General features: G+C 39.5%; 1 protein-coding gene across 3 annotated transcripts in view; it reads right to left on the reverse strand.

Moving 5' to 3' along the window:
- Nucleotides 1-27,422, reverse strand: part of kdm6a (lysine (K)-specific demethylase 6A) — a 221,999-nt gene that overhangs the window by 5,476 nt on the left and 189,101 nt on the right. For 2 of the 3 annotated variants that reach the window (XM_048540308.1, XM_048540307.1), the window contains 4 exons: nucleotides 10,973-11,087; nucleotides 6,388-6,575; nucleotides 5,984-6,125; nucleotides 4,839-4,965 (listed from right to left, as the gene is read on the reverse strand). In XM_048540308.1, coding sequence (XP_048396265.1) covers nucleotides 4,839-4,965; nucleotides 5,984-6,125; nucleotides 6,388-6,575; nucleotides 10,973-11,087 — 572 coding nt within the window. Of the gene's footprint in view, nucleotides 1-4,838; nucleotides 4,966-5,983; nucleotides 6,126-6,387; nucleotides 6,576-10,972; nucleotides 11,088-11,960; nucleotides 12,085-27,422 lie in introns of those variants that run through there. The other variant, XM_048540309.2, reaches the window with a different exon arrangement.

The following is a 27,422-nucleotide window of genomic DNA, read 5'->3' on the forward strand; positions in this document are numbered from 1 at the left end:
TCAGAATTTTAGTTTAAATTTCAGTAGTTGCTGGGGCCTTCAAGTTGGAGATGGAAGCTGTTATTCCACTCTGTGCTACTGCTAAAAGTTTAGATCTCGCTTCTTGCTGCTAGAATTGCATGTGAGACAAACTATTTTACTAAATTTGCCTTTGTCAAGACTGTTTTAATGTAATGTTACTATATATAGACTTCTGAACATCAACTGGTCCAATAATCTGTTACCTCTATTGGAATACTTAACAGGATAAGTTATTCCAATTATTCATTCTTTTGTTTATATTTTACCTATACAATGAGAATAAAAGTGCATTTTGGTAGATGACCAATAAAATTGCTTCCGAGACACAATATCTTATACTTGTTTTTAGAAATAAGAAAAGGTTGGTGTCTAGGCTATTTCCTTGTTGTACCTGAAGTTACAAGTGGTGTACCACAAGGATCTGTTCTGGGTCCTCTTCTGTTTGTGATTTTTGGAAATGATTTGGATGTAGGAGTGGAAGGGTTGATTTATAAGTTCGCGGACGATATGAACGTGGGTTGCGTTGTGGGCAGTGCGCAGGACTGTTGTAGGTTAGGGACACTGGCAGGATGCAGAGCTGGGCTGAGAAGTGGCAGATGGAGTTTAACCCTGTAAAGTGTGAGGTGATTTATTTTGGAAGGTCAAATTTGAAAGCAGAATACAGGGTTAAAGGAAAGATTGTTGGAAGCGTGGAGGAGCACAGGGATCTTGCGGTTCATGTCCACAGTTCCCTGAAAGTTGCCACCCAGGTGGATAGAATTGTTAAGAAGGTGTGTGGTGTGTTAGCCTTCATTAATACAGGGATTGACTTCAAGAGCCGTGAAGTTATGCTCCAGCTACACACAAGCCTGGTCTGGCCACATTTGGAGTATTGTGTCCAGTTCTGGTCGCCTCATTACAGGAAAGATGCGGAAGCCTTGGAATAGGTGCAGAGGAGATTTACCAGGATGTTGCCTGGAATGGAGGGAAGGTCTCACTAGGAAAGGTTGAGAGAGCTAGGATTTTCTCTTTAGAAAGACGAAGGATGAGAGGTGATTTGATAGAGGTGTACAAAATGATCAGAGGTAGAGAGAGTAGACAGCCAGAGACTTTTCCCTAGGTGGAGGTAGCTATTACAAGGGCACATAGTTTTAAAGTGAGTGGAGGTAGACATAGAGGAGACGTCAGAGGTAGGTTCTTTACTCACAGAGCGGTTGGGGAGGGAATGCATTGCTGGAGAGGGTAGTGGAGTAAGCCTCATTAGGGGCATTTAAGTGGCTATTAGATAGGCATATGGATGATAGTATAAGGTAGGGATGGAGGTTAGATAGACCTGAGGATTAGGGTAAAAGTTCGACACAACATCATGGGCCGAAGGGCCTGTACTGTTCTATGATCTAGAAGGCTGTGTAGGCCAAGTCACTGAATATATAAAGAAAAGGTACATTTTTAGATTTTAAAAGCACGAAGGGGTACGCGTATTAGGGGAAACGTGGCACTGAGATACAGGATCAACCAAAATCGTATTGAATGGTAGAATAGGTTCAAAGGGCTGAATGGCCTACACTTGTTCCTTGTTTCTAGTTTTTGTCATGTAACTTGAGCAAGGAAACTTGATTAACACTTGCTGCTTTCCTTCACCTGAAGAATCATTACTATGTATGTGTCACGATTAGAGGTAATTTTTAGTGTTAGGAATTAAGCGTTAAATTTTAAATAAATGAAAATATCCAATTGAGAAACTGATAACTGCCCTACTTTGAATACAAATCAAAAAATCTTTCTATTATTTTCCTTTGAAGGCTAACTAGCTTTTGTTTATCTTATCTTACAAGATCAAATTTGGTGTATGAAGGCACAACACACCTTTAAACTTATGTGGAGCCAAAGATCTACCCTGACTTCAATAAAAGATTTGAATTGTTTACATCCCAGATGGAAAGGAATTGAAAGGCAGTGGTAAACAAAACAGCCTGACAGAGGGCACCTCAAAATGCAAAATTTTCATGCGCGCTACTGAATCAAAGTAAAAATAGTTCTACTGAACCATCCTAAATCATGCCACATTGGCAGAGCGAGAAGGCTGCTTTGTTTAATTTAACAAGATTTTTCTCCCAGAAGTTTGCTTTGATGGAGGCTACCGCTCATTTCAGTTGGGAAAGCAAAACAGCTACATGTTAGGTCTGTGTGAAGGAGAAAAAAAATTATCATTCACTGCACTCAAGAGCTTAGTTGGGAATTCATGAGGGGGATTAGTCATCCAACCTAAAGCTGGAGGAAGAAATCTACAATGACCTCACAATGAAAGGTAGGCAGTTAACCTTATTACAGAAGGCAGTCACAGCTTGATCACTTAGCTTGGCAAGAGCTTTATGGAAGTTGTGGGAACAGACTAGGGAAAAAGCAGTTTATGTAGCTCCAATTCTGGGCCAAGGAGTGGAAGCCAGCAAAGTATTCAGGTTTCAAAGAGAATCTGCAGGATCACTTAGCCAAAGCTAATGGAAGGATTCCCAGAGATAATGGGAACTGCAGATGCTGGAGAATCCGAGTTAACAGAGTGTAAAGCTGGATGAACACAGCAGGCCAAGCAGCATCTTAGGAGCTTCATCAGAGCAGGGTCTAGGCCCAAAAGTCAACTTTTGTGCTCCTAAGATGCTGTTTGGCCTGCCGTGTTCATCCAGCTTCATACTCTGTTATCTAGGAAGGATTCCCACGATTGTTCAATTATGGAGAAGACCTGAGATACCGAGGAGAAATCAAGGCATTTCTTCCGGTTTGTCCCAGGACAAGTGAATGAACTTTAAAAATTTTGTCAAAGAACTCATTTTGTGAGGCAAGAAAAGGAGGAAGAAAGAAAACAATTTGTAGAACTAAGTCAAGCTGCTACAAACTAAAATGTCAAGTTAGTGGTGCTTGCTTTGCTTAATTTCTCTTTACCAACAATGTTTAATTTTCCTTAAAAAACAAAATCTTGGGGTATAATTTACTTCGGTTAATCACTGCGTATTCAAATTGCTATTTAAACATTAATGATCTCCACTGTGAATGCATCCTGTGGTGAATGCTATTTGAAGGTCCTGGACAATATGCAGTCACAAGGTGATGAGTGACAGAAATATTCATACCACAGAAATGCCAGGCAACATCTATCCCCACCAAGACAGAGAGAATATTCAACATGACAGTCAGTGGCATTACATTTACGGAAACCCTGTCGTCATAAAAGTCTCCACTAACCTGAAGTAAATTTGGAATAACTACATAAATATTGTGATTACAACAGCATGTCAAAGGCTGGGAATTCTGCAGTAGTTAATTCACCCCAACTCCCTAATGCCTTACCATTTACAACTGCACTAATCAGGTGTAAAATCAAAACTCTCCAACTGCCTGAGCAGTGTTCAAAATGTTTGACAACATCCAGAATGAAGCAACTGTTCGACTTGTCTCCAATTCTCTGCAACCTTCTAATGTTCACATATCATCTACAAGGTGTACTACATTAACTGAATAAAGGTCATTGACAGCACTTTTCAATCCTAGTACCTCATTACCTACAAGGACCAGGGCAAGATCTACAAAGAAACACCATTACTTGCAAGTTTCCTTCCAAGCTGCACAATTGTGACCCATGGATATAACTGATATTCTTTGGCAGTTGCAATGACATACTTCCAGACTTGCATCCTTTTGGAAAACATACATCACACAGACTACAACTCAAAGCAATTAGGGATGGGCAACAAACGTTGACCACGAATTTGGGAGAGAAAAAAAGGGCAGAGCTGCCATCCGAGTGGGTTTAAATTCATGATATAAAGGAGAAAGCATTCCTGAAAAGCACGAGCCAATGTGGGGTGGGGGTGTGTGGATACGCTAAAGGAAAAGTTAAAGCTGTTCTATCTTTGCACTGTGATTATGCATTACACTCCCCACAAGGCTGGCTCCCAGTCAGGAGCCAAGCTCAGAAATGTCCAAACCTGGCTGTCTCATGCTCAGGCAACATTTAATTTTGCAACAGTCCCTGGATTCCATACTCTGTGAAATCCATGTGCTGTGTATGACCCCTTGTTACCTGGAAGCTCATATTCCAATACCACATGGCAACACACCACACTGACATAATCACATTGTGCACCTATGCATTCCAATCTATACTAGTTTGTTCTCATTCTGCTGTTATACTCAAAAGGCAAGAATCATGTTATGTTCATTTTAAAACATTCAAAGAGCTAAAAATACACGTTGTCCCAAAAAGGTACAACTTTTTCATCACTGCTCTATTTCACACAGCCTCTGTCTTGGCATAAGTGACAAATAATGGTCCATTATCCGGCATAAGCAATCATTTAATGATTCTAATAATTTAAAATTAGTTTGGTGCTCATATCCAAGGCAAAATCATTTAAAAAAGGGCACACTTTTGTAGTATTATGTATAGGAATACTTTTTTTTAGTTGTCACTAACCCTACCAAGTTTAAAATTTAATAAAGGATTAATAACTAATAAACCATTTTTAATCATATTCCCAATGAGCAGGATTTCTGTTATCATGCTCCTATTTCAGCAAACTTGCCAATTAAAACCAATCTTGACTGCATATTTCAGAAATTGTAAAAAATTACTATATTTTTAATTTTATACAAAACATGCTCACCTACAACCTGCTTCACAAAACTTTCAGTACATTTCTGTTGATGAGGATATAAGATGGGCCAACAAAGAAAAACAGAACAGCATCACAATATATTCAATAATAACTGTAAATTAATGACAATTTAGGCACCTCACAACCTAAATTGCCATTATCTTTAACAGAAAGTTAAGTTTTACCCACCTCACAAATACTGCAGTAGTGTGCAGGCTCCTCCTTTGTGCGGCCATGCCATACAATCTCTTTGCCCGTGCTAATGAGAGTTTCTCTTAACGTCTGACATTGCTTGAGGGTTCTCAGCAAGCAGAATCTAAAGAAAGAGGCTTTTAATTTTAGCAAACTACTGTTTCATATTCATTGTCTTTCACACTGACATTGTCTCATACTTTGAGTGATGATCCCAGTGGATACTCCCAGGCAGTAATCAAATATCTTCATGGCCTCCAACAATCAGTGGCAACCAATAACAAGTGAAGTGCAGCTCCATGTCTAATCCTAATCCTTGCCAAAATTTTTCTCACTTGCTGACAATTTCCCTCTGTTCAGTCATCTATTCAATGACTCATCCATGGCCACCAAGCCCCATATCTGTAGTCAAGTGAAAATTTTGAATGTTCTTGTGGTGCAGTACTGGTGACCCTAGATTGTAAAAACCTTTCAATTTTATTTAAACTAAACAATATTTTCTAATATTTAAGTGCACCTAATTACAAATCAAGACATGCAAAGTAGCTTAATTCTTTTCACACCCTTTTATGCTTCTCTTTCTACTTGACAAATATCCAAAGTTTCTTAACCTATATTTTACCAACGTTCAGAGATAAATGAAAATTTGTAATCCAATATTTCAAAAATTTCCACAGTTTATCCCAAGGAGATGATTAAGACTTAGGTGTTATCAATATGAGGTAAGTAAGGTCAAAAGTTAATCCCCTGGAGAAAACTCCAGACCAAAACAATCCAAATCAAACTGCATCAAACATTCTTCATGCAGTTCAGACAAGGAAAAAGCAAGAGAGTGGCTTGTTTGTGGAAAGAACTTACAGAGGAAGTGGTGATGTGGGTACAGTTATAATGTTTGAAACATATTGGATAGATATGTGAATAAGAAATATTTGGAGGGATACGGACCAAGTGCAGGCAGGGAGCACAAGTTTAGTTTGGAATTATGGTCGGCATGTTTCCATGCTGTATGTTTCTATGATTCTTTAAAAATGACCAATCCCACTCCATTTATGAACACATTAGGCAAATAAGAAAATGCTTAATTATTTGAAGTTATAATAATGGAGACGTTCTAATATTTCCAGTGTTGACTTAACACTTACTTGATCATTTCAAAAAGCTTGGGATCAGACACCTTGATATTACGTGCCATGTTCCAGGATAGATGGACCATGGGAACAATAGACTTCACGCTCTGTAGTTTATTCCATTCATATCGTTCCACTGCTAGTTTATATTGATTTGCTGTAGAGGAAACCATGAGTTTTTACTTCAAAAGTAAGTGTTCTAAGTCTGCAGTAAAAACTTTACTGGACCCAATAAAGAAGCAAATACTGTACAAGATGCCAAAAAGCTATTGAAAAAGCCTTTCTACAATTATACTATATTTCTGTGGTACAAATTGTGCTTTCCTCATTAATAAATTTATTCTGTCCTGTGAATGATCTAACTATCATTGTAAAGGCATGAATGCTATTAAATAGCTTAGTTAATACAATAATAGTACCTGTCAGAGGACCGACATTCCAAGCAATGTTGTTGCACCACCCAATGGCCTGAACCCAATGCACTGTACCAGCATTTATCCATACCAAATCTCCAGGGCGCTGAATAAATCGATACACTGGCACATTGGCCTCATAAAGGTCCTCTAGGTTTGGCCACCATGAGCCCATCAAAAAATTAATGTTGTTCCTGATAAAAGAAATAACTGGTTTTGAAAACTATTTCATAACATTTTTGCAAATTCAAAGCTGCTTCATTACAATTAACATCCTTGTTAAAACTATAAACACATTCATTTCTGCAATTTAAAACAGGCAGTTGAAAAATGTTAGTAATTTAGCAAACAAACACTCCTCTCGAAGGGCTTAACGCAAAGCAATTCCAGCTGTGTGTGTCTGGTGATGGTGGAGGAACAGTAAACTTGGGGTAATTGGAAGAAAGACAGATCTGCATTTTTGTGGATTGGCCATGCTCAATTGCCCTGTAGTGTCCAGAGATCTTCTGGGCTAGGTGGATTAGCCATGGTAAATGTGAGGTTACAGATATAGAGTTGAGGGATGGATGTGGTTGGGATGTCTTCACAGGGTCAGTGCAGACTCAGTGGACCAAAAGGCCTATCTGTACTTTTAGGGGACCATCTTTTGAGTGAAATGTGAAAGCAAGGTCACTTTTTGTGACCACTAGATATCTCAAAGCACTTTGCAGGCAGTGAAGCATTTTTGAAAAATATTCTCTATTGTATGGTAGAAAATGCAACAATCATTTTGCAAGAAACTCTCACAAATAGTAGTGTGATAAGTACCAGCCTTTCTGTGATGTTAACTGAGAGATAAACACGTTGGCTGAGACACTGGGGAGAATTTCTTTGACAGCGTGTCATAGTATCTTTTACATCCAGGTCAGATAGCAGTGAGCACCTTGCTTTCACATTTCACTCAGAAGATGATCCCCTAAAAGTACAGATAGGCCTTTCGGTCCAGAGTCTGCACTGACCCTGTGAAGGCATCCCAACCACATCCATCCCTCAACTCTATACCTGTAACCCCATATTTACCATGGCTAATCCACCTAGCCCCGAACATCTCTGGACACTACCAGGCAATTGAGCATGGCCAGTCCACTAAACCATCACATCTTTGGACTGTGCAAGGAAACCACAGCACCAGACAGAAACTTGATAAGGTTTTTTTCAAGAAATGACAGATCAGATGGATGGGTAAAATGCAAGGAGCATGGTATAAAATAGACTTTCAGAATGTCTGACAAATACCCCAAAGTAAGACTATACACCCTGGAAGTTGAAGCAGTACAACAAATTACACGTTAAATAGTTTAGAAGAGAAAAACAGCGCACAAGTTAAAACTTATTCCTCAGTGGTTTAGAAATAGGTCATAGCATTTCTAGGATTCTGTTTTGCAACAGCTTCTGTTCATTTTCGTATATCACTGATGTGGATATAGTGTCAGAGGAAGCAGTGTCCAAAATTGTAGAGAGTTTGGCAAATGAGTCTGAAGATCACAAGTTACAACATGATACTGACAGAATGGTGGGCAAAACATAGGAAATTAATTCAATCGTGGTGAATCCGAGATAGTAAATTTTGATTTTAAGAAAATATACTTCGAAAGACAGGAAACATAAAAATTAGAGGCGCCAAATTCTGGAACTTACTGCCCAAAACAACAGTATGGGCAGAAAACTCTTATATTTAAAATATTCTTGGATATACAGCTGAGGTACTGTAAACTACTGGTTGTCAATTAAGAACTGGAAAGTAGAATTAGATGGATAGCTTTGGCCAGAACAGGCACAATTAGCTAAATGGCTTCCTCCAGTGCTGTAAATTTTCTATTTTGCTACGTCTCTCCATTTGACCAAGGTTGCATGGATGAGAGTATGTACAAGGGAATTTTGCCAGCAAAGAGGAGAAACATTTTTAAAGATAGCTGCGTAGCCGTAGAATGTATTAACAGAGGTCATGATTGATGCATAGACATGCAACAATTAAGAATAGATTAGATAGGTGGCTGAAGCAAATGGGAACAATGAAATAGGGAACAATGAAATATGGAACAATGAACTAACACATTGTTATTTGTCAACAAGATTAGTTTTTTTTTAAAGCCTTGTTCATACATTTGCTGGTATCTCATCTCTATCTCTTGCCTGCTGTTAATACATAACAAAAAAACAATGCAATATGGTCTTCTACTTTTTTGTGGGAAATAACTGACTGAAGACTCCTGAATTTGAATCCCTTCTAACATTATTTTTGTTGAGTTATGGTTAGTTACAGCAACACATCTTCCATATGCTTCATAGCAATTAACAAAACAAATATTTAACAATGTTAAAGCCGTTACTTCTATATAGCAAACATATTTAAAATAATTTGTAAATAGTATTTAACCGACCAGTAATATCCTGGAGACAACACTGTTTAATTTGATTTGAGGGAAACTGGTGTCTTTGTGTGGCATGATCCAGACAAAAGCATATTTGTTTGATCGAGCTAGCTGGCTGTGTAATATCTCTAAGGTGAGCAACTTCTGCATTTTGAGCATTCAATAGGAATGCCATACAGACAGTTTCAGAACATAAATCCTGTGTGTTATCTTGCAAGGGCTCAGTATACATCTGCATCCAACATTTGATGTTCCTATTAAGGAAGCTGCCTGATTAACTATGTAAAGCAGATGTTCCACGAGCCTAGAAAACTGTTTAATTTCTAGACCCAGGACCACCTTAAATTTCTATTAGTTCTAATCAAACATAACCAGCTTAATTCAAAGACACTTTTAAATGGGAACTTCAATGAGTTTATCATGAAACGCAGTTGACTGACAGCTCAAACCACAGCCTTGAAGGAAACTCCATTAATTTTGATTTATTTTAATAGCTGTAAAGTTTTTGAGGTGATCCAAGATGGTGAAAAGGTGCTAAGTAAGCCCATTTTACAAAATGACAATAGAGTGAGAAGACCCTGTTGCAAAGTTTTATTTAAGTTATTGCTCAAGTAATTTATGCTGTAAATAAAACTTAATGATCATGTGTATGCATTATGTTTTTACTACTTGGTGTGCATTTTTACATTGATTAATGTGGGCCTCTTGATCAACTGGTACACTCTGGTCCCATTGATGCTGGTTAATAAAAAGTTTGCTGCATTAATTGAGCCTGGGTTCAAATCTAGATTTCAGCAATGGAAGGTTGCTATCTTAGTCCTGTGCCGGCTAAGTTGAAAATGTTTCTATGGATCTTTAATATTTTTTAAACAGGTTTGATCAAAAAGACAGATTTTAAGCAGGTCTCAAAACAGGAAAGGTGGAGGGGACAGAATTCCAGATCTTAGGACCCAGAGAGCCGAAGGCAGAGCCAATAATGGTGGTGAAGGGTATGTGGAGCCATGAAAAGTCAGAGCTGGAGGAATGTAGAAATATTGAAGGTTGCAGCGCTGTAGAAGGGTATAAAGATAGGAAGTGGTTGTAAAGAAATCATGAAAGAATCTGAATATCTCGACGAGAATTTGCTTGCCTGTGCAAGAGAAAGAACATGGAGGCGATGAGTTCATTTGGGCTGGTGTGGGCGAAGTTATGGACAGCAGAGTTTTGATTGAGTTCAAGTCTATAGCAATAGTTCAATAATGAATGGAGGGAGTAGATGAATCTGCATCTAACCAGTTCACGAACAAGCTTTTCAGCAACAGAAGAAAGATAGAAGTGGAAATGCGTAATGCCACAAAGATAGACATGGATGATCTTTGAATAGCACAGGATAGTACAGAATAGAATAGAACAGACTTTATTGTCACATATACTCAACGAATATAGTAAAAAGTTTGTATGTCGCCAATTAGAGGGCTGCCTTAGATACAAAATGCACTTAGGCACAGCTTCTTTAGTTACAAAATTTAGACAATAGAGAAATAATATGTCCAGCATTACAGAAATAGAAGTTTAGTACAGCAGACCATGTGACCACCTAGCTTCCAGTCCGGACCAGGCCCTGTCTCCACACTGCTTCTGCAGCATGCCGCACTGGGAGACCGCTGCACCAGGTCATGAGGTCACCACACCAGCACTCGGAGGCTGCTGCACCAGGTTGCGGAATGCTACCAGAAGTTGGGAGTTAAAGAGAAAAACAAGAGAGAGAGAGAGAGAGAGAGAGAGAGAGAGAGAGAGAGAGAAAGAGAAAGAGAGAGGGAGAAAAAGGAAAGCACTGGGATAAAGAAAAAAATAGAAGGAAAGGAAGTAAAGAAGAACAGGCGGAGTGCATGAGCTCCAGCTGCAGCGCCCAATTCCGCTGCCATTTTGCTCCATTTGTGAAAAAGATATAATATTGAAGCCGTGGTGCGTCGAGAGTCACTCATCAATACCCACCATTTTGCAGCAAAGAAAATTTAGCACCACTAAACTCTATTTTCTTCGTGGGATCTTAAATTGCTCTTCGGAAAGGACAAACTATTTAGGCTTTAATGCCACATGCTCACACTATGATTATTGACATGTTTTTCTCATACCTTTTCATATGATTTTAAAATACATCTCCTTAACAAAAAACATGCTTACTAGCAAAGCATTCTTACTTTTCACAGAAGTCATTCATGACTGCCCAGTATGACTCTGGTACAGCAAACCATTCACAATCTCCAGGACCTATATTAATATTAACAGAGCAGAAATTGTTGTTTTCTTGATGACCTGTAAATAAAAGCAAAGAGTGAAGAGTAGCTAAAAATGAAAATTCAAATGCATTGATCAAGTTGCCATTTAAGTATTTTTGCTCAATATTTTGTGACGTCAAATTAAACAATAAATTGCAAAATAAAAAAAACAGCCTTAGTTCATAGTTTATCATTTCAATTCATATCCATCTCATGTCAAATTAATCCTTACAAGTTTGTGCTATCTATACTCTGCACTGAATGCAGTTTAATCTCAGACGCCGAAGTTATTGCTGTTCCATACTTGCAAAACCTAGCTGTTTTATCTATTATAGCTGGCATGCAAGATACCCCCATAATTCCTACATATCTATAAGCATCACAGCTAACCCAATTAATGCGTCTGTTGCCACATACCGAGGCATATTACTATCTTTCTTAAGAAAGCAACATTCATTATTGTGAATCTGTAAATTATTCTGAAGATGGTATCAGTTATCAGTATCTTAAAACTCTTATCAGGGTTCATTTAACTCTAACAATGTCGAATATTAAACAGTTTTCTAAACCTAAGCTCCTAAATGTTTCAACAGTTGGGAGTTCAATTAGAACATTAGATAAGTGGTTGTTCATTACAGGGGAATAACATCAAGCAAAAACTTCACATTTTAATCAGTGAAACTCAAGTGGTTTGTTAATTTTCCCAAATTGAGACTAAATTAATGTTCGCATTCTGTTACATGTCCAGCTTTTAAACAAAGAGATTGCATGGTTCTAATAACCATTGCTTCCTTCTGAGTTTTCAATTAGGTTATTATGTAATACTTTTTCTAATCAACTCCCAAAGGACTGCACAGTGCTTTGTATATTTTGATAACATTTCATTGTGAAATTCAATGTCTGCCACCACCTGCACATAACCACTGTAATGGGGGCAAGCTCTGCGTATCATCACTGCCCAGGACCTGACCTCTGTTGGGTTCCAAGAGTTAATGCCAGATGCAGAGCAAACGACCAACTGGACTGCCAACACGCTGCAAAAGGAAGAAGGGTGATTAGAAGCCACAGATCTTCGCTTCATTACCACTCTTCTGTGCTCAAAAAAAACCAAACAAAAAAGCACAAAACCGCTTCAGCTACAAAATAAATATTAAATTATTTCTCTACTTTTCTGATACTTCCATAATGCAGATAGTAAAGAATATGCTGAAAATCCCCAGCAACACAAACTCACTAACAGTAAGATATATTTAATTATTTAATAGCAGGTTTGTGGACCTCATGCCATTGCTTGTCCATGCCTGTTCTTTATTGTTTAGTTGTCAATTTGCACACCACACTTTAGAGACTAGTGTTATTTTCACGAATTTCTTCAGGAGGAAATATGTAAAGCCACAGTATGTCTCTCTCCATTCATTCTCTATAATTAAATAGATTGTTTTCATTATGAACAATTCTGGAAAATTGCCATCGGTTTTTATTGTCAAAACCTGACATTTTGTCTTACATTTCAATTTGGACTTCCTCCTTGTTCTTCATCCAAGATCAGCAAACTAGACAATCTAATAATTTACTATAGTTCAGATTCTGGGAGCTAGTCGTGCGCACAACGGCCTCTGCATTTCCATATTACTACAGTGTCGACTTAATGGGCTGTAAGGCGATGCCTCATGGTGACGAAAGGTGTTATAAAAGTGCAAGCTCTTTTCTGTAGTAGAAAAAGTCGGAGTAGGGGTAAGCCACTTGACCTTTTGAGCCTGCTCTGCCATTCAACAGGATCGGGGGTGATCTCTATCTCAACATCATATTCCGGCTTTCTCTCCTTTGATGTCTTTAAAATCGAAAACAAAATCGTTCTTGAAAATACTCAGTGACTCGGTCTTCAGAGCCCTATGTAGAAGAGAATTGCACAGGCTCATTTCCCTTCGAGTTTTTCCCTATTTCAGTCAGAGCCATGCAGCACAGAAACTAATCCTTCAGTCCAACTCATCCATGCTGACCAAGTTTACCAAATTAAACCAGTCCCACTTGGCTGCATTTGGCCCCTAGCCCTCTCAACCTTTCCTATTCATGTAGCTGCCCAAATATCTTTTAAGTGGTGTAACTGTACCTGCATCTACCACTTCTTCTGGCAGTTCATTACACATAAGAATGTGTGAAAAGGTTGCCTCTTGGGTCCCTTTTAAATCTTTCTCCTCTCACTTTAAAAGAATATATACCCTAGTTTTGAACTTCCCCAGCCTAGGGAAAAGATCTTGGTTATTCACCTTACCTATGCACCTCAAGATTTTATAAACCTCCGTACGGTCACCTCTCAACCTCCTACACTTCCATGAAAGAAGTAAACCCTCCAATCCCTGCAACATCCTGGTAAATCTTTTCTGACCCCTTTCCAACTATAACATCCTGAGACTAGGACTCTTAACTAGGCTCTCCAGCCAACGGAAGCAACGTCTTACCATCTAATTAACTGCATTCACTTAGTTCTGTTTTTTACAATTCGCAATCCCATGATCTATCCTATATTCTGATACTGTGACCCTACTTCTAGACTACCCAACCAGGGCAAACATCCTCCTTGCAGTCTGTCCAGTCCGTTATAATTTTGCCTACTTAATTGCTTGCTGCACCCTGCCTATTTTCACTGACTGGTATACATCCATATTTCCCAATAGAACATAGAACATAGAAGAGTACAGCACAGTACAGGCCCTTCGGCCCACAATGTTGTGGCGTGGAATATTCCTAATCCAAAACTAAAATAGCCTAACCTACATTCCCCTCAATTCACTGCTGTCCATGTGCATGTCCAGCAGTTGCTTAAATGTCACTAATGACTCCGCTTCCAAGACTACCACTGGTAAACTATTCCATGCGCTCACAACTCTCTGGGTGAAGAACCTCCCTCTGACGTCTCCTCTATACCTCCCTCCTAACACCTTAAAACTATGACCCCTCATGGCAGTCAATCCTGCCCTGGGGAAAAGTCTCTGGCTATCGACTCTATCCATGCCTCTCATTACCTTGTACACCTCGATCAGGTCACCTCTCTTCCTCCTTCTCTCCAGAGAGAAAAGTCTGAGCTCAGTCAACCTCTCCTCGTAAGACAAGCCCTCCAGTCCAGGCAGCATCCTGGTAAACCTCCTTTGCACCCTCTCCAAAGTCTCCACATCTTTCCTATAATAGGGAGACCAGAACTGGACACAATATTCCAAGTGTGGTCTCACCAGGGTTTTGGAGCTGCAGCATAACCTCGCAGCTCTTAAACTTGATCCCCCTGTTAATGAAAGCCAAAACACCATATGCTTTCTGAACAACCTTATCCACCTGGGTGGCAACTTTGAGGGAGCTATGCACTTGAACACCAAGATCCCACTGTTCCTCCACACTGCCGAGAATCCTGCCTTTAATCCTATATTCAGCATTTAAGTTCGACCTTCCAAAATGCATCACTTCACATTTATCCAGGTTGAACTCCATCTGCCATTTCTCAGCACAGCTCTGCATTCTGTCAATGTCGCGCTGAAGCCTGCAATAGCCCTCGATACTACTAACCTCCAACCTTTGTGTCATCAGCAAACATACTAACCCACCCCTCAACCTCCTCATCCAAGTCATTTATAAAAACTACAAAGAGCAGAGGCCCAAGAACAGAGCCCTGTGGGACACCACTCAGCACTGATCTCCTGGCAGAATATTTACCATCTACAACCACTCTCTGCCTCCTGTCAGCCAACCAATTCTGAATCCAGACAGCCAAATCACCCTGTATCCCAGACCTCCTGACTTTATGAATGAGCCTGCTGTGGGGAACCTTACCAAATGCCTTGCTGAAGTCCATGCATACCACATCCACTGCTCGACCCTCGTCAACCTGTCTCATGACTTCCTCCAAGAACTCAAGATTTGTATGGCATGACCTTCCCCTCACAAAGCCATGCTGACTCCCTTTAATCACGCTATGCTTTTCCAATAGTCATAAATCCTATCCCTCAGAATTCTTTCCAAAACCTTGCTGACCACAGACGTAAGACTGACTGGTCTATAATTTCCAGGGATTTCCCTATTCCCTTTCTTGAAAAGAGGAACAACATTTGCCTCCCTCCAATCTTCCGGTACGACTCCCGTGGAGAGTGAGGAAGCAAAGATCTTCGCCAGCAGTTTAGCAACCTCCTTTCTCCCTTCCCGGAGCAACCTAGGATAAATCTGGTCTGGCCCTGGGGACTTATCAATCTTAGTGTTTGCCAAAATTTCCAGCACATCAACTTCCTGTTGTACCAGGAAATGTACCACAATTTACTTTATACTCTTCCTTTCTGTTTTTCACACCAAAGTGTATACTTTGAGTATACATTTAGCCACATTGTATTGCATTTGGCAGTGTTTTGATCACTTAACTTGTTTAAACTTGTTTAACTTGAAGCCTTTTTGCATCTTCTTCACAAATCTTACCAAGCTTTGTGATGTCAGCAAACTTAAAAACATTGTACCTGGCCCTGGATATTTATGTATATTGCAAATAGCTGACGGTTAAGCACTGATCTTTGTGATAACCTTCTAGCCACTGTCATCTATTTGAGAAAAGACCCATTTACCCTCATTCTATTTCCTGTCTGTCTACCAATCTGGAATCCATGCCAATATATTGACCCATAGCATGTGTTTTAACTTAGCCCACTAACCTCTTATGAGGATCCTTATTAAGTCTTTTGAAAATCAAAATAACATCGCTGGTTCTCCCTCACCTATTTGTAGTTACATCCTCAAACTACAGTAGTTTTGTTAAGCATGATATGCCTTTTATAAATCAATACTGGCTCGAACAATCCTGTTAATTTTCTGTAACCATATCAGTTATAATGGGCTTTAGCACATTCCCACACTCCTGTTGTCGGGATAACTGGTCTGTAATTCTGTTCTCTCTCCCTTCCAACCCTCATAGCCTCCAATCTGGATAAACTGTTCGAGTCTACAGAATTTTGAAAGACGACCATCAATGTGTCTAGTATTTCCAGGGACGCTTTCTTTAGTGCTCTGGTATATAGATCATCAGACCCTGGTGATTTGTCAACCTTTACCCAGCACCATTTTCTTTCAAATACTGATTTCCTTCAATTCTGCAAACTCAGGAGACTCCTGGGTCCTTAACATTTCCAAGAGACTACACGTGGCCACTTTTGTGAAATGAGAACCAAAGTATGCAAGTTCCGAGGAGTAGTCATACTGGGTGTGAAATGTTAACTGTTTTTCTTCTCCACAGATATGGTAGCGTTTTCTGTTCGATCCCCAGTATAATGTCCCTGATTTCTAACTCTCAGGAACCTAACTTGTCTTTATTAATCTTTTATTCTTCACATATATGAAGATAATTTTACAGCCAGTTTCTACGCTCTTGACAATTTTATTCTCATACTCCACTTTGATCAACCTTTTTTGCTCTCAATTGCCAGGCTTGCTACTTTTTCTTGCAATTTTGTATGAATTCTCTTTGGATCTATGACTATCCCTAAATGCTTTTCTCAGCCACAACTGACCCACCTTTCCTCCTTTAGTTTTGCACCAGACAGGAGTAATTGTTGTTTCAGGAAAATGTGTACGAATTACATGAACCATTGCCTATTCACCCAAGTTCTAATTTATCCACGTCAATTCGCACCTCATAGCCTCAAAGTTCTCTTTGTTTAGATTCAGGATTCTAATTTTGCATTCAACTCTCCATCTTAATGTAGAATTCCATCATATTACAGTCACTGTTCCTTAAAGGATTAAACACAAAGATGGCAAATTGCTAATTTCTCATTGTATAGTACAAAGTCCAGAATAGCCTGTTCTATGGTTGGGTCCAAAGTGTATGGGTCTTTAAAAAAAAAAGCAGCACATAAACACTCCAGGAAATCCTCTCCCACAACACCATTGCTAGCTTTGTTTATCCAATCTAAATGTAAAATAAAATTTCCTATAATTGCAGTTGTGCCCTTTTTCCACATAGCTCTGATTTCATTTTTGGTGCCTTTTCTTACAACTCAGATAACCCTCAACAATGGTTTCTGCCACTTGGTGTTTATAATCTCCACTCATACAGGCTTTGCATCTAGATTTTCCAAGTCAACACCCTGCTTCACCATTTAATTAACTCCTTCACTAATCACATTACCTCACCTCCTAACCTTGTTATCCTTAAATAACAATTACGTATTTAGTCTCAGATTAGATTCCCTACAGTGTGGAAACAGGCCCTTCGGCCCAACAAGTCCACACCGCCCCTTGAAGCACCCCACCTAGACCCATTCCCCTATAACACACACACCCTTGAACACTTCGGGCAATTTAGCATGGCCGATCCACCTAGCCTACACATCTTTGGACTGTGGGAGGAAACCGGAGCACCTAGAGGAAACACAGGCAGACACGGGGAGAATGTGCAAACTCCACACAGACAGTCACCCAAGGCTGGAAATGAACCCGGGTCCCTGGCGCTGTGAGGCTGCAGTGCTAACCACTGAGCTACCTGCCGCCCATTTAGACACCCTGCAGCCTTGTCTCCGTAAATGAAACTTTATTACAATCAATAATATCAACTTGTGCAGCTAACGTATTGACCTTATTGTCCCACGTATTGAAGGCACAGCCTTTGTGTTCGTGGCAGATAGCACAGAAACAGGCCTTTCGGCACCATTCATACATGTTGACCAGGTTTTCTAAACTGATCTAGCCCCACTTGCCTGGGTTAGGTCAATATCCCTCTAAATTCTACCTGTCCATATATCTGTGCAAATATCATTTAAACGTTGCACTTGTGCCTGCCTCTAGCAATTGCTTTGGCAGCTCATTCTTTATACATATCACCCTCTGTGTGAAAAAGCTGCTCCTCCATCTGAGCTTTATTTTGCACTACAGTCCCAAACGCTTCATCAGCCTTTCACTCTTGCTACTTACATTTCTGTCTTTTATTTCTAACCTGGTTTCTCTTTCTTGTCTCCCTGCTCAGGTTCTCTCACTCTGCCACTGTAATTAAACATAGTACTGCCACTAGTATTTAAAAATTACATAATGCTTTCTCTGCTTAAGCAGTGAGAGATCTCCCTTATATGATTTTAGATTTGATGAGCCATTAATACTGTACTGCTTATCCTTTCTTCTTCTTGAAGGAAATGTATTATTACATCAGCAACTCTCCAGTCACACAGCATAATTCTCACTGTCGGAAGGCTAAAATATATGCCCAGAGTCTATGATACCTCCTTTTAAGCAACCCAGGCTGATAGTCTTCAGACTGCAGGAACTTATCTCTATATTTTGTGCATACATCAAAGTTTAAATTTGTACTGCAAAATATCTTCAAAAGAGCATTATCAAACCATATGACAATTAGACAAAGGACTAGAAGAAGGCCATTCAGTTTGTTAAGACTGCTCTGCCATTCAATGACATCATGGCTGATCTGCTAATCCTGAATTCTATTTCCATGCCTTTTCCCTAAACCTCTCGATTTTCTTACTGAATAAAAAAAATCTACCTCAGCCTTGAATATACTGAATGATCCAGGCTCAAAGGCCACTGTGGTGAGGAATTCCACAGATTCACCATCCTCAAAGAAGAAATTCCTCTTCACCTTGTCTCCTAAATGGACAACCCCTTTTTCTGAGATTATATTCCTAGATTCTCCCACAAGGGGAAACAATCATTTTGCACCTACCCTGTCAAGTCTAAGAATCTTGTACATTTCAATCAGGATATTTCTCAGTGTTCTATATTACAAATTTACTCACCCCCTGTTCCACACCTAGGGATTAGCTCAGTGGATTGTGTCCGAAATGCCTCCAATGCCTGGACATCTTTGTTTAAATCAGGGGTCCAAAGCTTTCACAGTATTCCAGCTGTAGTCTGAATAGTGTCTTGCAAACTTTTAGAATATTCTCCCTACTTTTATACATAATTTCCTTTGAAACAAAGATCAACACTCTGTTTGGCTTCCCTATTACCTGCTGAATTAGGATGCTGGCTTTATGAGATTCATGGACGTGGACTCCAAAATTTCTCTGTCCTGTTGTTTTCTGCAGTCTTTTTCAATTTATGCAAAACTTGAAGTGCAGATAATCATTTCCCCGCATAATGTCCATCTGCAAAATTTTGGTCATTTAACCAGCCCATATTCCTTTGCAGATTTAGTGTCATTCTCACCACTGCCTTCCCATCTAATTTTCTATCATCCACAAACTAGGGTATTGTATATTCACTTTCCTCATCCAAGTCATTCAAATGTATATAGCAAATAATTATGAACCCAGCACTGATCCAAGTGGCACACCACTAGTTACAGGCTGCCATCCTGAAAATGCCTTCCATCCCTCAAATCTATCTTCTATCAGTTAGCCAATGCTAAACCTGAGCACTTCTTGAGTAGCCTAATTTGTGGTATCTTATCAAACAGATTCTGGAAATCCAAATATATTATATCCACTTCTTCCCCTTTATCTACCCTACTTGTTACCTCCTGAAAGAATTCTAATAAATTTGTCAGGCATAATTTTCCTTCATGAAGCTGTGCTGACTCTGCTCGATCATGTAGTGCACTTCTAAATGCTCTGCTATTACTTCCTTTATAACAGACTCCAAGATCATCCTAGTAACAGTTATTAAGCTAACTGGCATCAAGGCAGAACACTGACCAACGATAGACATATTGAAGAAAATAACCAAAGTCTGGTTAAAGAGAAAGGTTTTAAGGAGGGGTTTAAGGAAGGGAAAAAAGAGGAAGGGACAAGGGGAGTTAGGGAGCAAGGTCTGAATTTAAGAGCTTTGCAGTGATAAACATCTCATTTCATGTTGGTGACAATGAAATTAAAGTCAATGTTTATTTAGTTTTGATTTAGTCTCATTTTAAAACATTGCAACTAAACCTATACCCATGTGTAAATGTAACATACAATAGAACAGAATAAAAATGAAAGACTTCTCTTACTTTAAAAAAATGTATATTTTGTTTCAGTATCTCTGCTGGCCAGCCTTATATTCCATTAGTTTGATAAAATCCCTTCATAACATTATCAGCATATTAAGGAGATAAATTTGAGGATTGGCAGTGTTTTAGAAGCCAGGAATGATCAAAGAAAAATGAGGAACATAAAAATAGAACGTAAGACAGGAAACTGGAGCTGAGGATGATCAGACCGGCCATGATATAATTGAATGGTGGAGCAGACTTGATGGGGCAAATGGTCTGTGTCTGCTCACACATGTTATGGAATTATGACCAATTCCAGACTGGAGAGGAGTTCAGATAAAGCCTAAACAAGAGCAGACTTGAAGGCGTTCCAAAGTCAAAAAGTATCATGGGCAAGCAACTTATGATATTTTCCATCAGAATGTCAACACAAACTGAACCTAGTTCTACACTATTTTTGACTTTTATGTATGGCTCGTCTTCATGTGCTGTGCAGTGCTTCATACGCAATATTTAAATCAGTAATTTTACCTTAAAATGTTGTAGTTTTGAAAAAAATTAAGGCCCAAGGTGGATCAAATCCACCTGTATCCTTTAAAAAGCCAAAACATGATATTTTCTTGATGAAACCCCTTAATAACAGAGATAGAATAGCCTCTACAATTGCATCCAATGATATTAAAGTATACTTGCTTGAATTACTGATAATTTCTACAGAAAAATTGAAGTGTTTTAGCTGAAATATTTCACACTTGTATCTGAGGCAAGTTTTTGAAAATATTTAACCTTTATTAATAAAGCACTTTTTTCCAGACATGAACATGGGTGAAGGTCAAAAATTGTTGTGGGTCATGGAATCATGAACACATAATACAAAATGTCAAAATTACTACAATGTAAAAGTCTGAAGATCATAGCAGTTACAACTTGGAGAGACATGCAGCTCTGATAAAGAGTAATCTAGACACAAAACATTAGCTTGCTCTCTTTCCATGGCTGGTGTCTGACCCGCTTTGATTAACAGCACTTTTTTTGTTTTCAGTGCAAATACTCTAAGGCCATTTCAACCAAGTGGAATTGTGAGAATTCAAGTGCATAAACATATTACTTTTCCTTTTGTTCACATTCTATTATCATCAGTTAAGGATCAAACATATTGTATCACTAACCTGACCTAAATATTCAGCTAGTGCATTTAATACAAGAAGTCCAAGCTAACCACCAACTATCTTCTTGCTGGATTATGTACAACTATTATTGCTTGGCACCCTGTGTTCCTAAATAAATGCTGTGGTAAACAGAAAACATTTTTCCATAAGAAAACACATAGTAAGAGTGGTTTATATTCTCAAACTATAATTTTTCCATGAATGTCTGTTGATTGTTCTAGAACAGTTACGTTCAAGGCAATCTTTGTTATTAGTTACAAACAAAACTCCTTACACTGACCTCAAACTCACCGTTGCCATCACCAGAACCCTCAAACTCCTGTGAATGGGAGGGTCAAAGGTGGGTGGCAGAAATAGAGTGTGTTAGGAAGGCTTGGTGTAAGGAGATTAGAGGGAGGATCAGAGGGAGACAGGTGGAACAGGGAGGGTCAGGGATATCAGTATTAGAAATACAGGTCCTTTTAAGAGCCAACCAGAATAGCTCCAGAACTGACTAAGTTCAGGTGATGCTCACTCAACTTTGTTTTGTAAAAGATGGGGCTCTTACAGTGCAGTCATATTGTCCCTACTCCTAAGCCAGGAAGCTGGGTTCAAATCCCACTTGCTCCAGCGGAATTTCGTATCATATCTAAACAAGTTGAATAAAAACATTTACTGGCTTTGAACTGGTTTGCCTTTATGAGGGTCCCCACCGCTGAGCCAGGGGGCATGAAGTCCGATCTTCTCCAAAAGTGTACTAACAATATTTCTGAACAGGCTGATTAGAAAATATGAAGAGCTGGATTCAATGGAAAGAGTTGGTTTTGCTACAGGAAACGTGTCTAGAAATGAAATGTCAAAACTGGTATTTGCGCTAATCTGCAATGAGACCTTTGAAATACAATAAATTTCAAAGTCTTACGCTGCCTAACTCAATATTTGGATATCAGCTTGTTAAATCTGATAGCAGAGAATGAACCTTGATCTCTTCAGGTGGGAAGATAATAGAAGCAGAAAGTAATTCTTGCCTCTGTCAGAAGCCACACTCCTGGAGGGTTTTCTAAGGTATAACTTTGGCTTTATCATTAATTTTAACCAGAAAGGGTTAAAATTAGAAATAAAATATTTTCAGAACTGGATATAACTGACCTGGATACTGAGGAGGGGTTACGGTTATGGTCAATATTTACAAAACGGAGATGTGTTGGAAGCCTATGAGGCATGATCAATATTTGATAAATTTCAGAAGATGGACAACACGATCATGGAGGAATAAACCATGGAGTTCCAGAGGTTATATATAAGACCGAGTAAATTAAATCTAGAAAATCTAGTCTGCATTGGCATTTAAAAGGATGAGATTGCACATACATTTCACACATGGATGTGTATTTGATATTGCTTTCAGTGAGAATTCAATTTTATGATTCTTTTTGAGCAAATAGGTGCTGCTCTTTAAAAAAAATGGAACCAACAGTGCCCAGTGTCCTTTGCAGGACATATTGGAAGTTCTGCAGTAATTTAGAAAATGGAACATTCTACGATTACCCACCCAAAGTCAAAGGGGCCTCATTATAGGTGCCCATATGAGGTTGGAACTGTTGAAAGACGTTCAATTGTCCTACACTGAATAGATTTCTGAACTAGGGGAAAAGGCAGAATGGGAATGACAACTGACAATGAAATTAATGAATCTCAGGATCCCACAGCAAATAATTGGTAAGTGGTTTCTGTGTGACTCTAAATATCACTGTCAGAGATTGTCCAAAGTAGTAATGTATGTGAAGTAAATCAGGAAATAGATGGCTCAGTGAGTAAATATGATAAAGATGAACAGCAAAACAAATTGTGCTAGAGTCTAAAGAGTTAAGTTGGCCCATGATTGTCTTAGTTGCTTATTCATCTAAGTGTGCTGTCTGAGTCTGTAACTGTAACTCAATAGTGTGAGATGTTAATCGGCTGAACTGTTATTTTGATTCCACGGACATAGCAAGCGAAAATAGGGTCAAAGGAATACAAAGGCTCAACCTATAAATTCTGGGATGACAATTCACTGCCATCTTTAAAGAAAGTGGCTCTTCCTGTGAAATTGGAGGACTACATCATTCTACAAGTTCTGATATCATCAGGAGTGACATACCATTGATTATAGGGGAAAAATGAAAAAAGAAAGCAAAAATGCATTTGGACACAAAAAAACGATGAAGTGTTTGTATTAGATAAAGTATTTTCATGGGATTGAGACGTTATTATATTCTGTTGTAGAGAACAGCAGCTTATACCTAGAGATCTACAGAACATGGCTTCTATGTTGGTCAAAAGCCACCTATCTATTCTAATTGTATTTTCCAGCACTTTCACAACCTTGTCTGCCTTGACATTGCACATGCACATCCAAATATTTCCTAAATGTTATCGCAGTTTCTACTTCTACCACATGGAAGTGGTAGGTTGCCAACACCCTCCATGTAAAAAAGATTTCCCTCATCTCCTCTAAATCTTCTGCTCTTTACTTTAAATCTATGCCCCTGGTCATTGATCTCGCTATCAAAAGAGAAAATTTCTTCCTGTCAATGCCAATCAATTTTATACAGCTCCGTCATGTCACCTCTCAATCTCCTTTGCTTCACGGAAAGCAATACCAGTCTGTCCAATCTCTCTCCGTAACAAACTCTCCAGCCCAGGAAACTTCTGGGTAAATTTCCTCAGCACTGAGACATCCCTGCTATAATGTGGATTCCTGAACTGCATACAGTACTCTAGCTGTGGCTAACCAATGTTTTATACGATTCCAGCATAAAATCCCTGGTCTCAAAACTCAATGCCTCATCTTAAGGGCAAATAAACCTCTTGACAACATTATCTACTGGTCCTGATACTTTAAGGGACCAGTGTATATGCAAACCAAGATCCCTTTGACCCTCAGTGCTTTCTGGCATCCTACAGCTCATCATATTTTCCTTTGCCTGGTTTGTCCTGCTCAAGTGCATCATACCACATAAATCTGATTAGAACTGTTTGCCACTGATCAGCCCAGCCAACCGGATGATCACATAACCTAAGGCTATCCTTCTCACTATTTACTAGCCCACCAGTTTTCATATCGTCTGCCAACTTACTGATCAACCCACCTATATTCAAATCTAAATCAGTTGTAGACACTATAAACAGTAGGGCCCAACATTAACTCGTTATAAAAACAAAGTTGCTGGAAAAACTCAGCAGGTCTGACAGCATGGAGGAATGGAATTGTGGGAGATATAGCAGTTTGGATCGGAAACTGGCTTGCTGAAAGAAGACAGAGGGTGGTAGTTGATGGGAAATGTTCATCCTGGAGACCAGTTACTAGTGGTGTACCGCAAGGGTCGGTGTTGGGTCCACTGCTGTTTGTCATTTTCATAAACGACCTGGATGAGCGCGTAGAGGACGGATTAGTAAATTTGCAGACGACACTAAGATCGGTGGAGTTGCGGATAGTGACGAAGGATGCTGTAGGTTGCAGAGAGACATAGATAAGCTGCAGAGCTGGGCTGAGAGGTGGCAAATGGAGTTTAATGCAGACAAGTGTGAGGTGATGCACTTTGGTAGGAGTAACCGGAAGGCAAAGTACAGGGCTAATGGTAAGATTCTTAGTAGTGTAGATGAGCAGAGAGATCTCGGTGTCCATGTACACAGATCCTTGAAAGTTGCCACCTCGGTTGACAGGGCCTTTAAGGAGGCATACAGTGTTTTAGCTTTTATTAATGGAGGGATCGAGTTCCGGAACCAAGAGGTTACGGTGAAGCTGTACAAAACTCTGGTGCGGCCGCACTTGGAGTATTGTGTACAGTTCTGGTCACCGCATTATAAGAAGGATGTGGAAGCTTTGGAAAGGGTGCAGAGGAGATTTACTAGGATGTTGCCTGGTATGGAGGGAAAGTCTTATGAGGAAAGGCTGAGGGACTTGAAGCTGTTTTCATTAGAGAGAAGAAGGTTGAGAGGTGACTTAATTGAAACATATAAAATAATCAGAGGGTTAGATAGGGTGGATAGGGAGAGCCTTTTTCCTAGGATGGGGACGGCAAGCACGTGGGGGCATAGCTTTAAATTGAGGGGTGAAAGATATAGGACAGATGTCAGAGGTAGTTTCTTTACTCAGAGAGTAGTAAGGGAATGGAACGCTTAGCCTGCAACGGTAGTAGATTCGCCAACTTTAGGTACATTTAAGTCGTCATTGGACAAGCATATGGACGTACATGGAATAGTGTTGGTTAGATGGGCTTGAGATCGGTATGACAGGTCGGCACAACGTCGAGGGCCAAAGGGCCTGTACTGTGCTGTAATGTTCTATGTTCATCTGTGGAGGAGAAAATAGAGTTAAGGCTTCTGGTCTGGAACAGAACCAGACCGAAACATTAACGCTATATTTTCTCCTCCACAGAAGTTGCCAGCCTGCTGAACCTTTCCAGCAACTTTGTTTTTGTTCCTGATTTACAGCATCCGCAGTTCTTTTGGTTTTTATTAACCCGTTATAACCCACTGGACATAGACTTCCATTCAGAAAAACACCCATCAACACATGTCCCTTGTCCCGTGACACTCAGCCAATTATGGCTCCAATTTGCCGAATTTCCTTGGATCTCTTGGGTTTTTAACTTTGCTCTTAGTGCCTCACGTGGGACCTTATCAAAAGCCTTGCTGAAGTCCAAGCAGACCACATCATAAGCACTGGCCTCATCTACACACCTGGTCACCTCTTTGACGACTTCAAATCAAGCTGGTCAGACACAACCTCTCCTTAACAAAACCAACCTGACTGTTTTGATTAATCCCTGCCTCTCCAAGTGCAGATTAATTCTGTCCATCGGAATCATTTCCAATAGTTTCCCCACCAAAGGTTAGACTGATTGCCCTATAGTTTCCTGAGTTATGCCTTGCTCTTTCATGAATGATGGAACATTAGCTGTTCTCCAGTATGTCTCCTAGGCATTTCTGTATTCCGTTATGTTGGCCCTGATTTGTCAGTTAATCCCTTAGAGAAAATATACCTTTTTTTAGAAGTATGAACCAATTAGCCGATCACCTTCCTGCAATGTCAGTGTTTTGATTTGTTTCCTCCAGTGATCCCCTGAATCTGCAGTTGTTAAACTAGGATTCCCTTCTTTCAGTTTAGTTCCACCTGAAGAAAATAGCCCTACAAACTGTGCGCGCTAAGAAAGGACCTTACAAACTATGAGTAAAACAACAACACAAAAGCTTTCCCTGTGCACTAAATTTCTAGTGTCACACTAGTACTCAGACTATCCCTTCTCTCAAATGGTTGTGCAAAACATATTTATTGCACGCTTTAAAAAAGTTCCTTTCTTAAATAGAGCTGGGGTGAGTTGAAATGACTTGAACTTCTTGACAGCGTGTTAAACAAGAAAAATTACTGACCTCTGCAGATACAAGTCTTGCTGATGACAGGGAGATTATATGGAAATTGCATAAATCATTCACCCAGGTCTCCTCACAAAAATTAAAGTTACTGTTACTGGATGGCAAAGTCATGGGTAAAGAATATGAATCCCTTGTAGAAAACAGCACATATTTTAAACATTACAAGATACCACCACAAATGGTTGCAAGTGTACCTTTAATCTTGGAAATTATAGGAACCAACATCAGAATGATATGCTTACCAAGTCTAACTTATCCATGCTGATAAACAATAATGACAGGAGAAGGACGGTAGTCAGCAAAGTCATGGAAAAGTGGGTCAGCACAGGTTTGGGGTTACCAACAAAATTCCTAATTGAAAATAGAGCTGCATTTGTAAATTAGGAATTTCAGGATGCACGAGAATTTAAACGTTATACAAAAGTATAATGTTGCACAAAATCTGTTCAGCAATGTCTTGTGCAAAAGAAATTAGGTTCCAAATAGACTAGGCTAGCCAACAGATCTCTGCAGACCTGCCACATTCAGCCATGAAGGGTGGCAGACAATTGAACAACCCACTGAAGGATTAGGCTCCACAGACATCTCCATTCTCAAATGGTGAGCCTAGCATACCAGGCTGAAATATTTGCAACCAACCTTCAGCCAAGTCCTCCAGATGCCCCCAGCATTACAGATGCCAATCTTCAGGCAATTCACTTTCTTGCACGCGATATCATAAAATAGCTGAAACACTGAATACTGCAAAAGCTATGAGCCCTGGTAACATTCGAGCAATTATACTGAAGACCTCTACTCAAGAACTTGCTGATTTTCTAGCCAAACTGCTCCAGTCCAGCAACAACACTGCCCTTTACCCAAT

This window comes from Stegostoma tigrinum, chromosome 12 (assembly GCF_030684315.1).
Source record: "Stegostoma tigrinum isolate sSteTig4 chromosome 12, sSteTig4.hap1, whole genome shotgun sequence".
Taxonomy (NCBI): domain Eukaryota; kingdom Metazoa; phylum Chordata; class Chondrichthyes; order Orectolobiformes; family Stegostomatidae; genus Stegostoma; species Stegostoma tigrinum.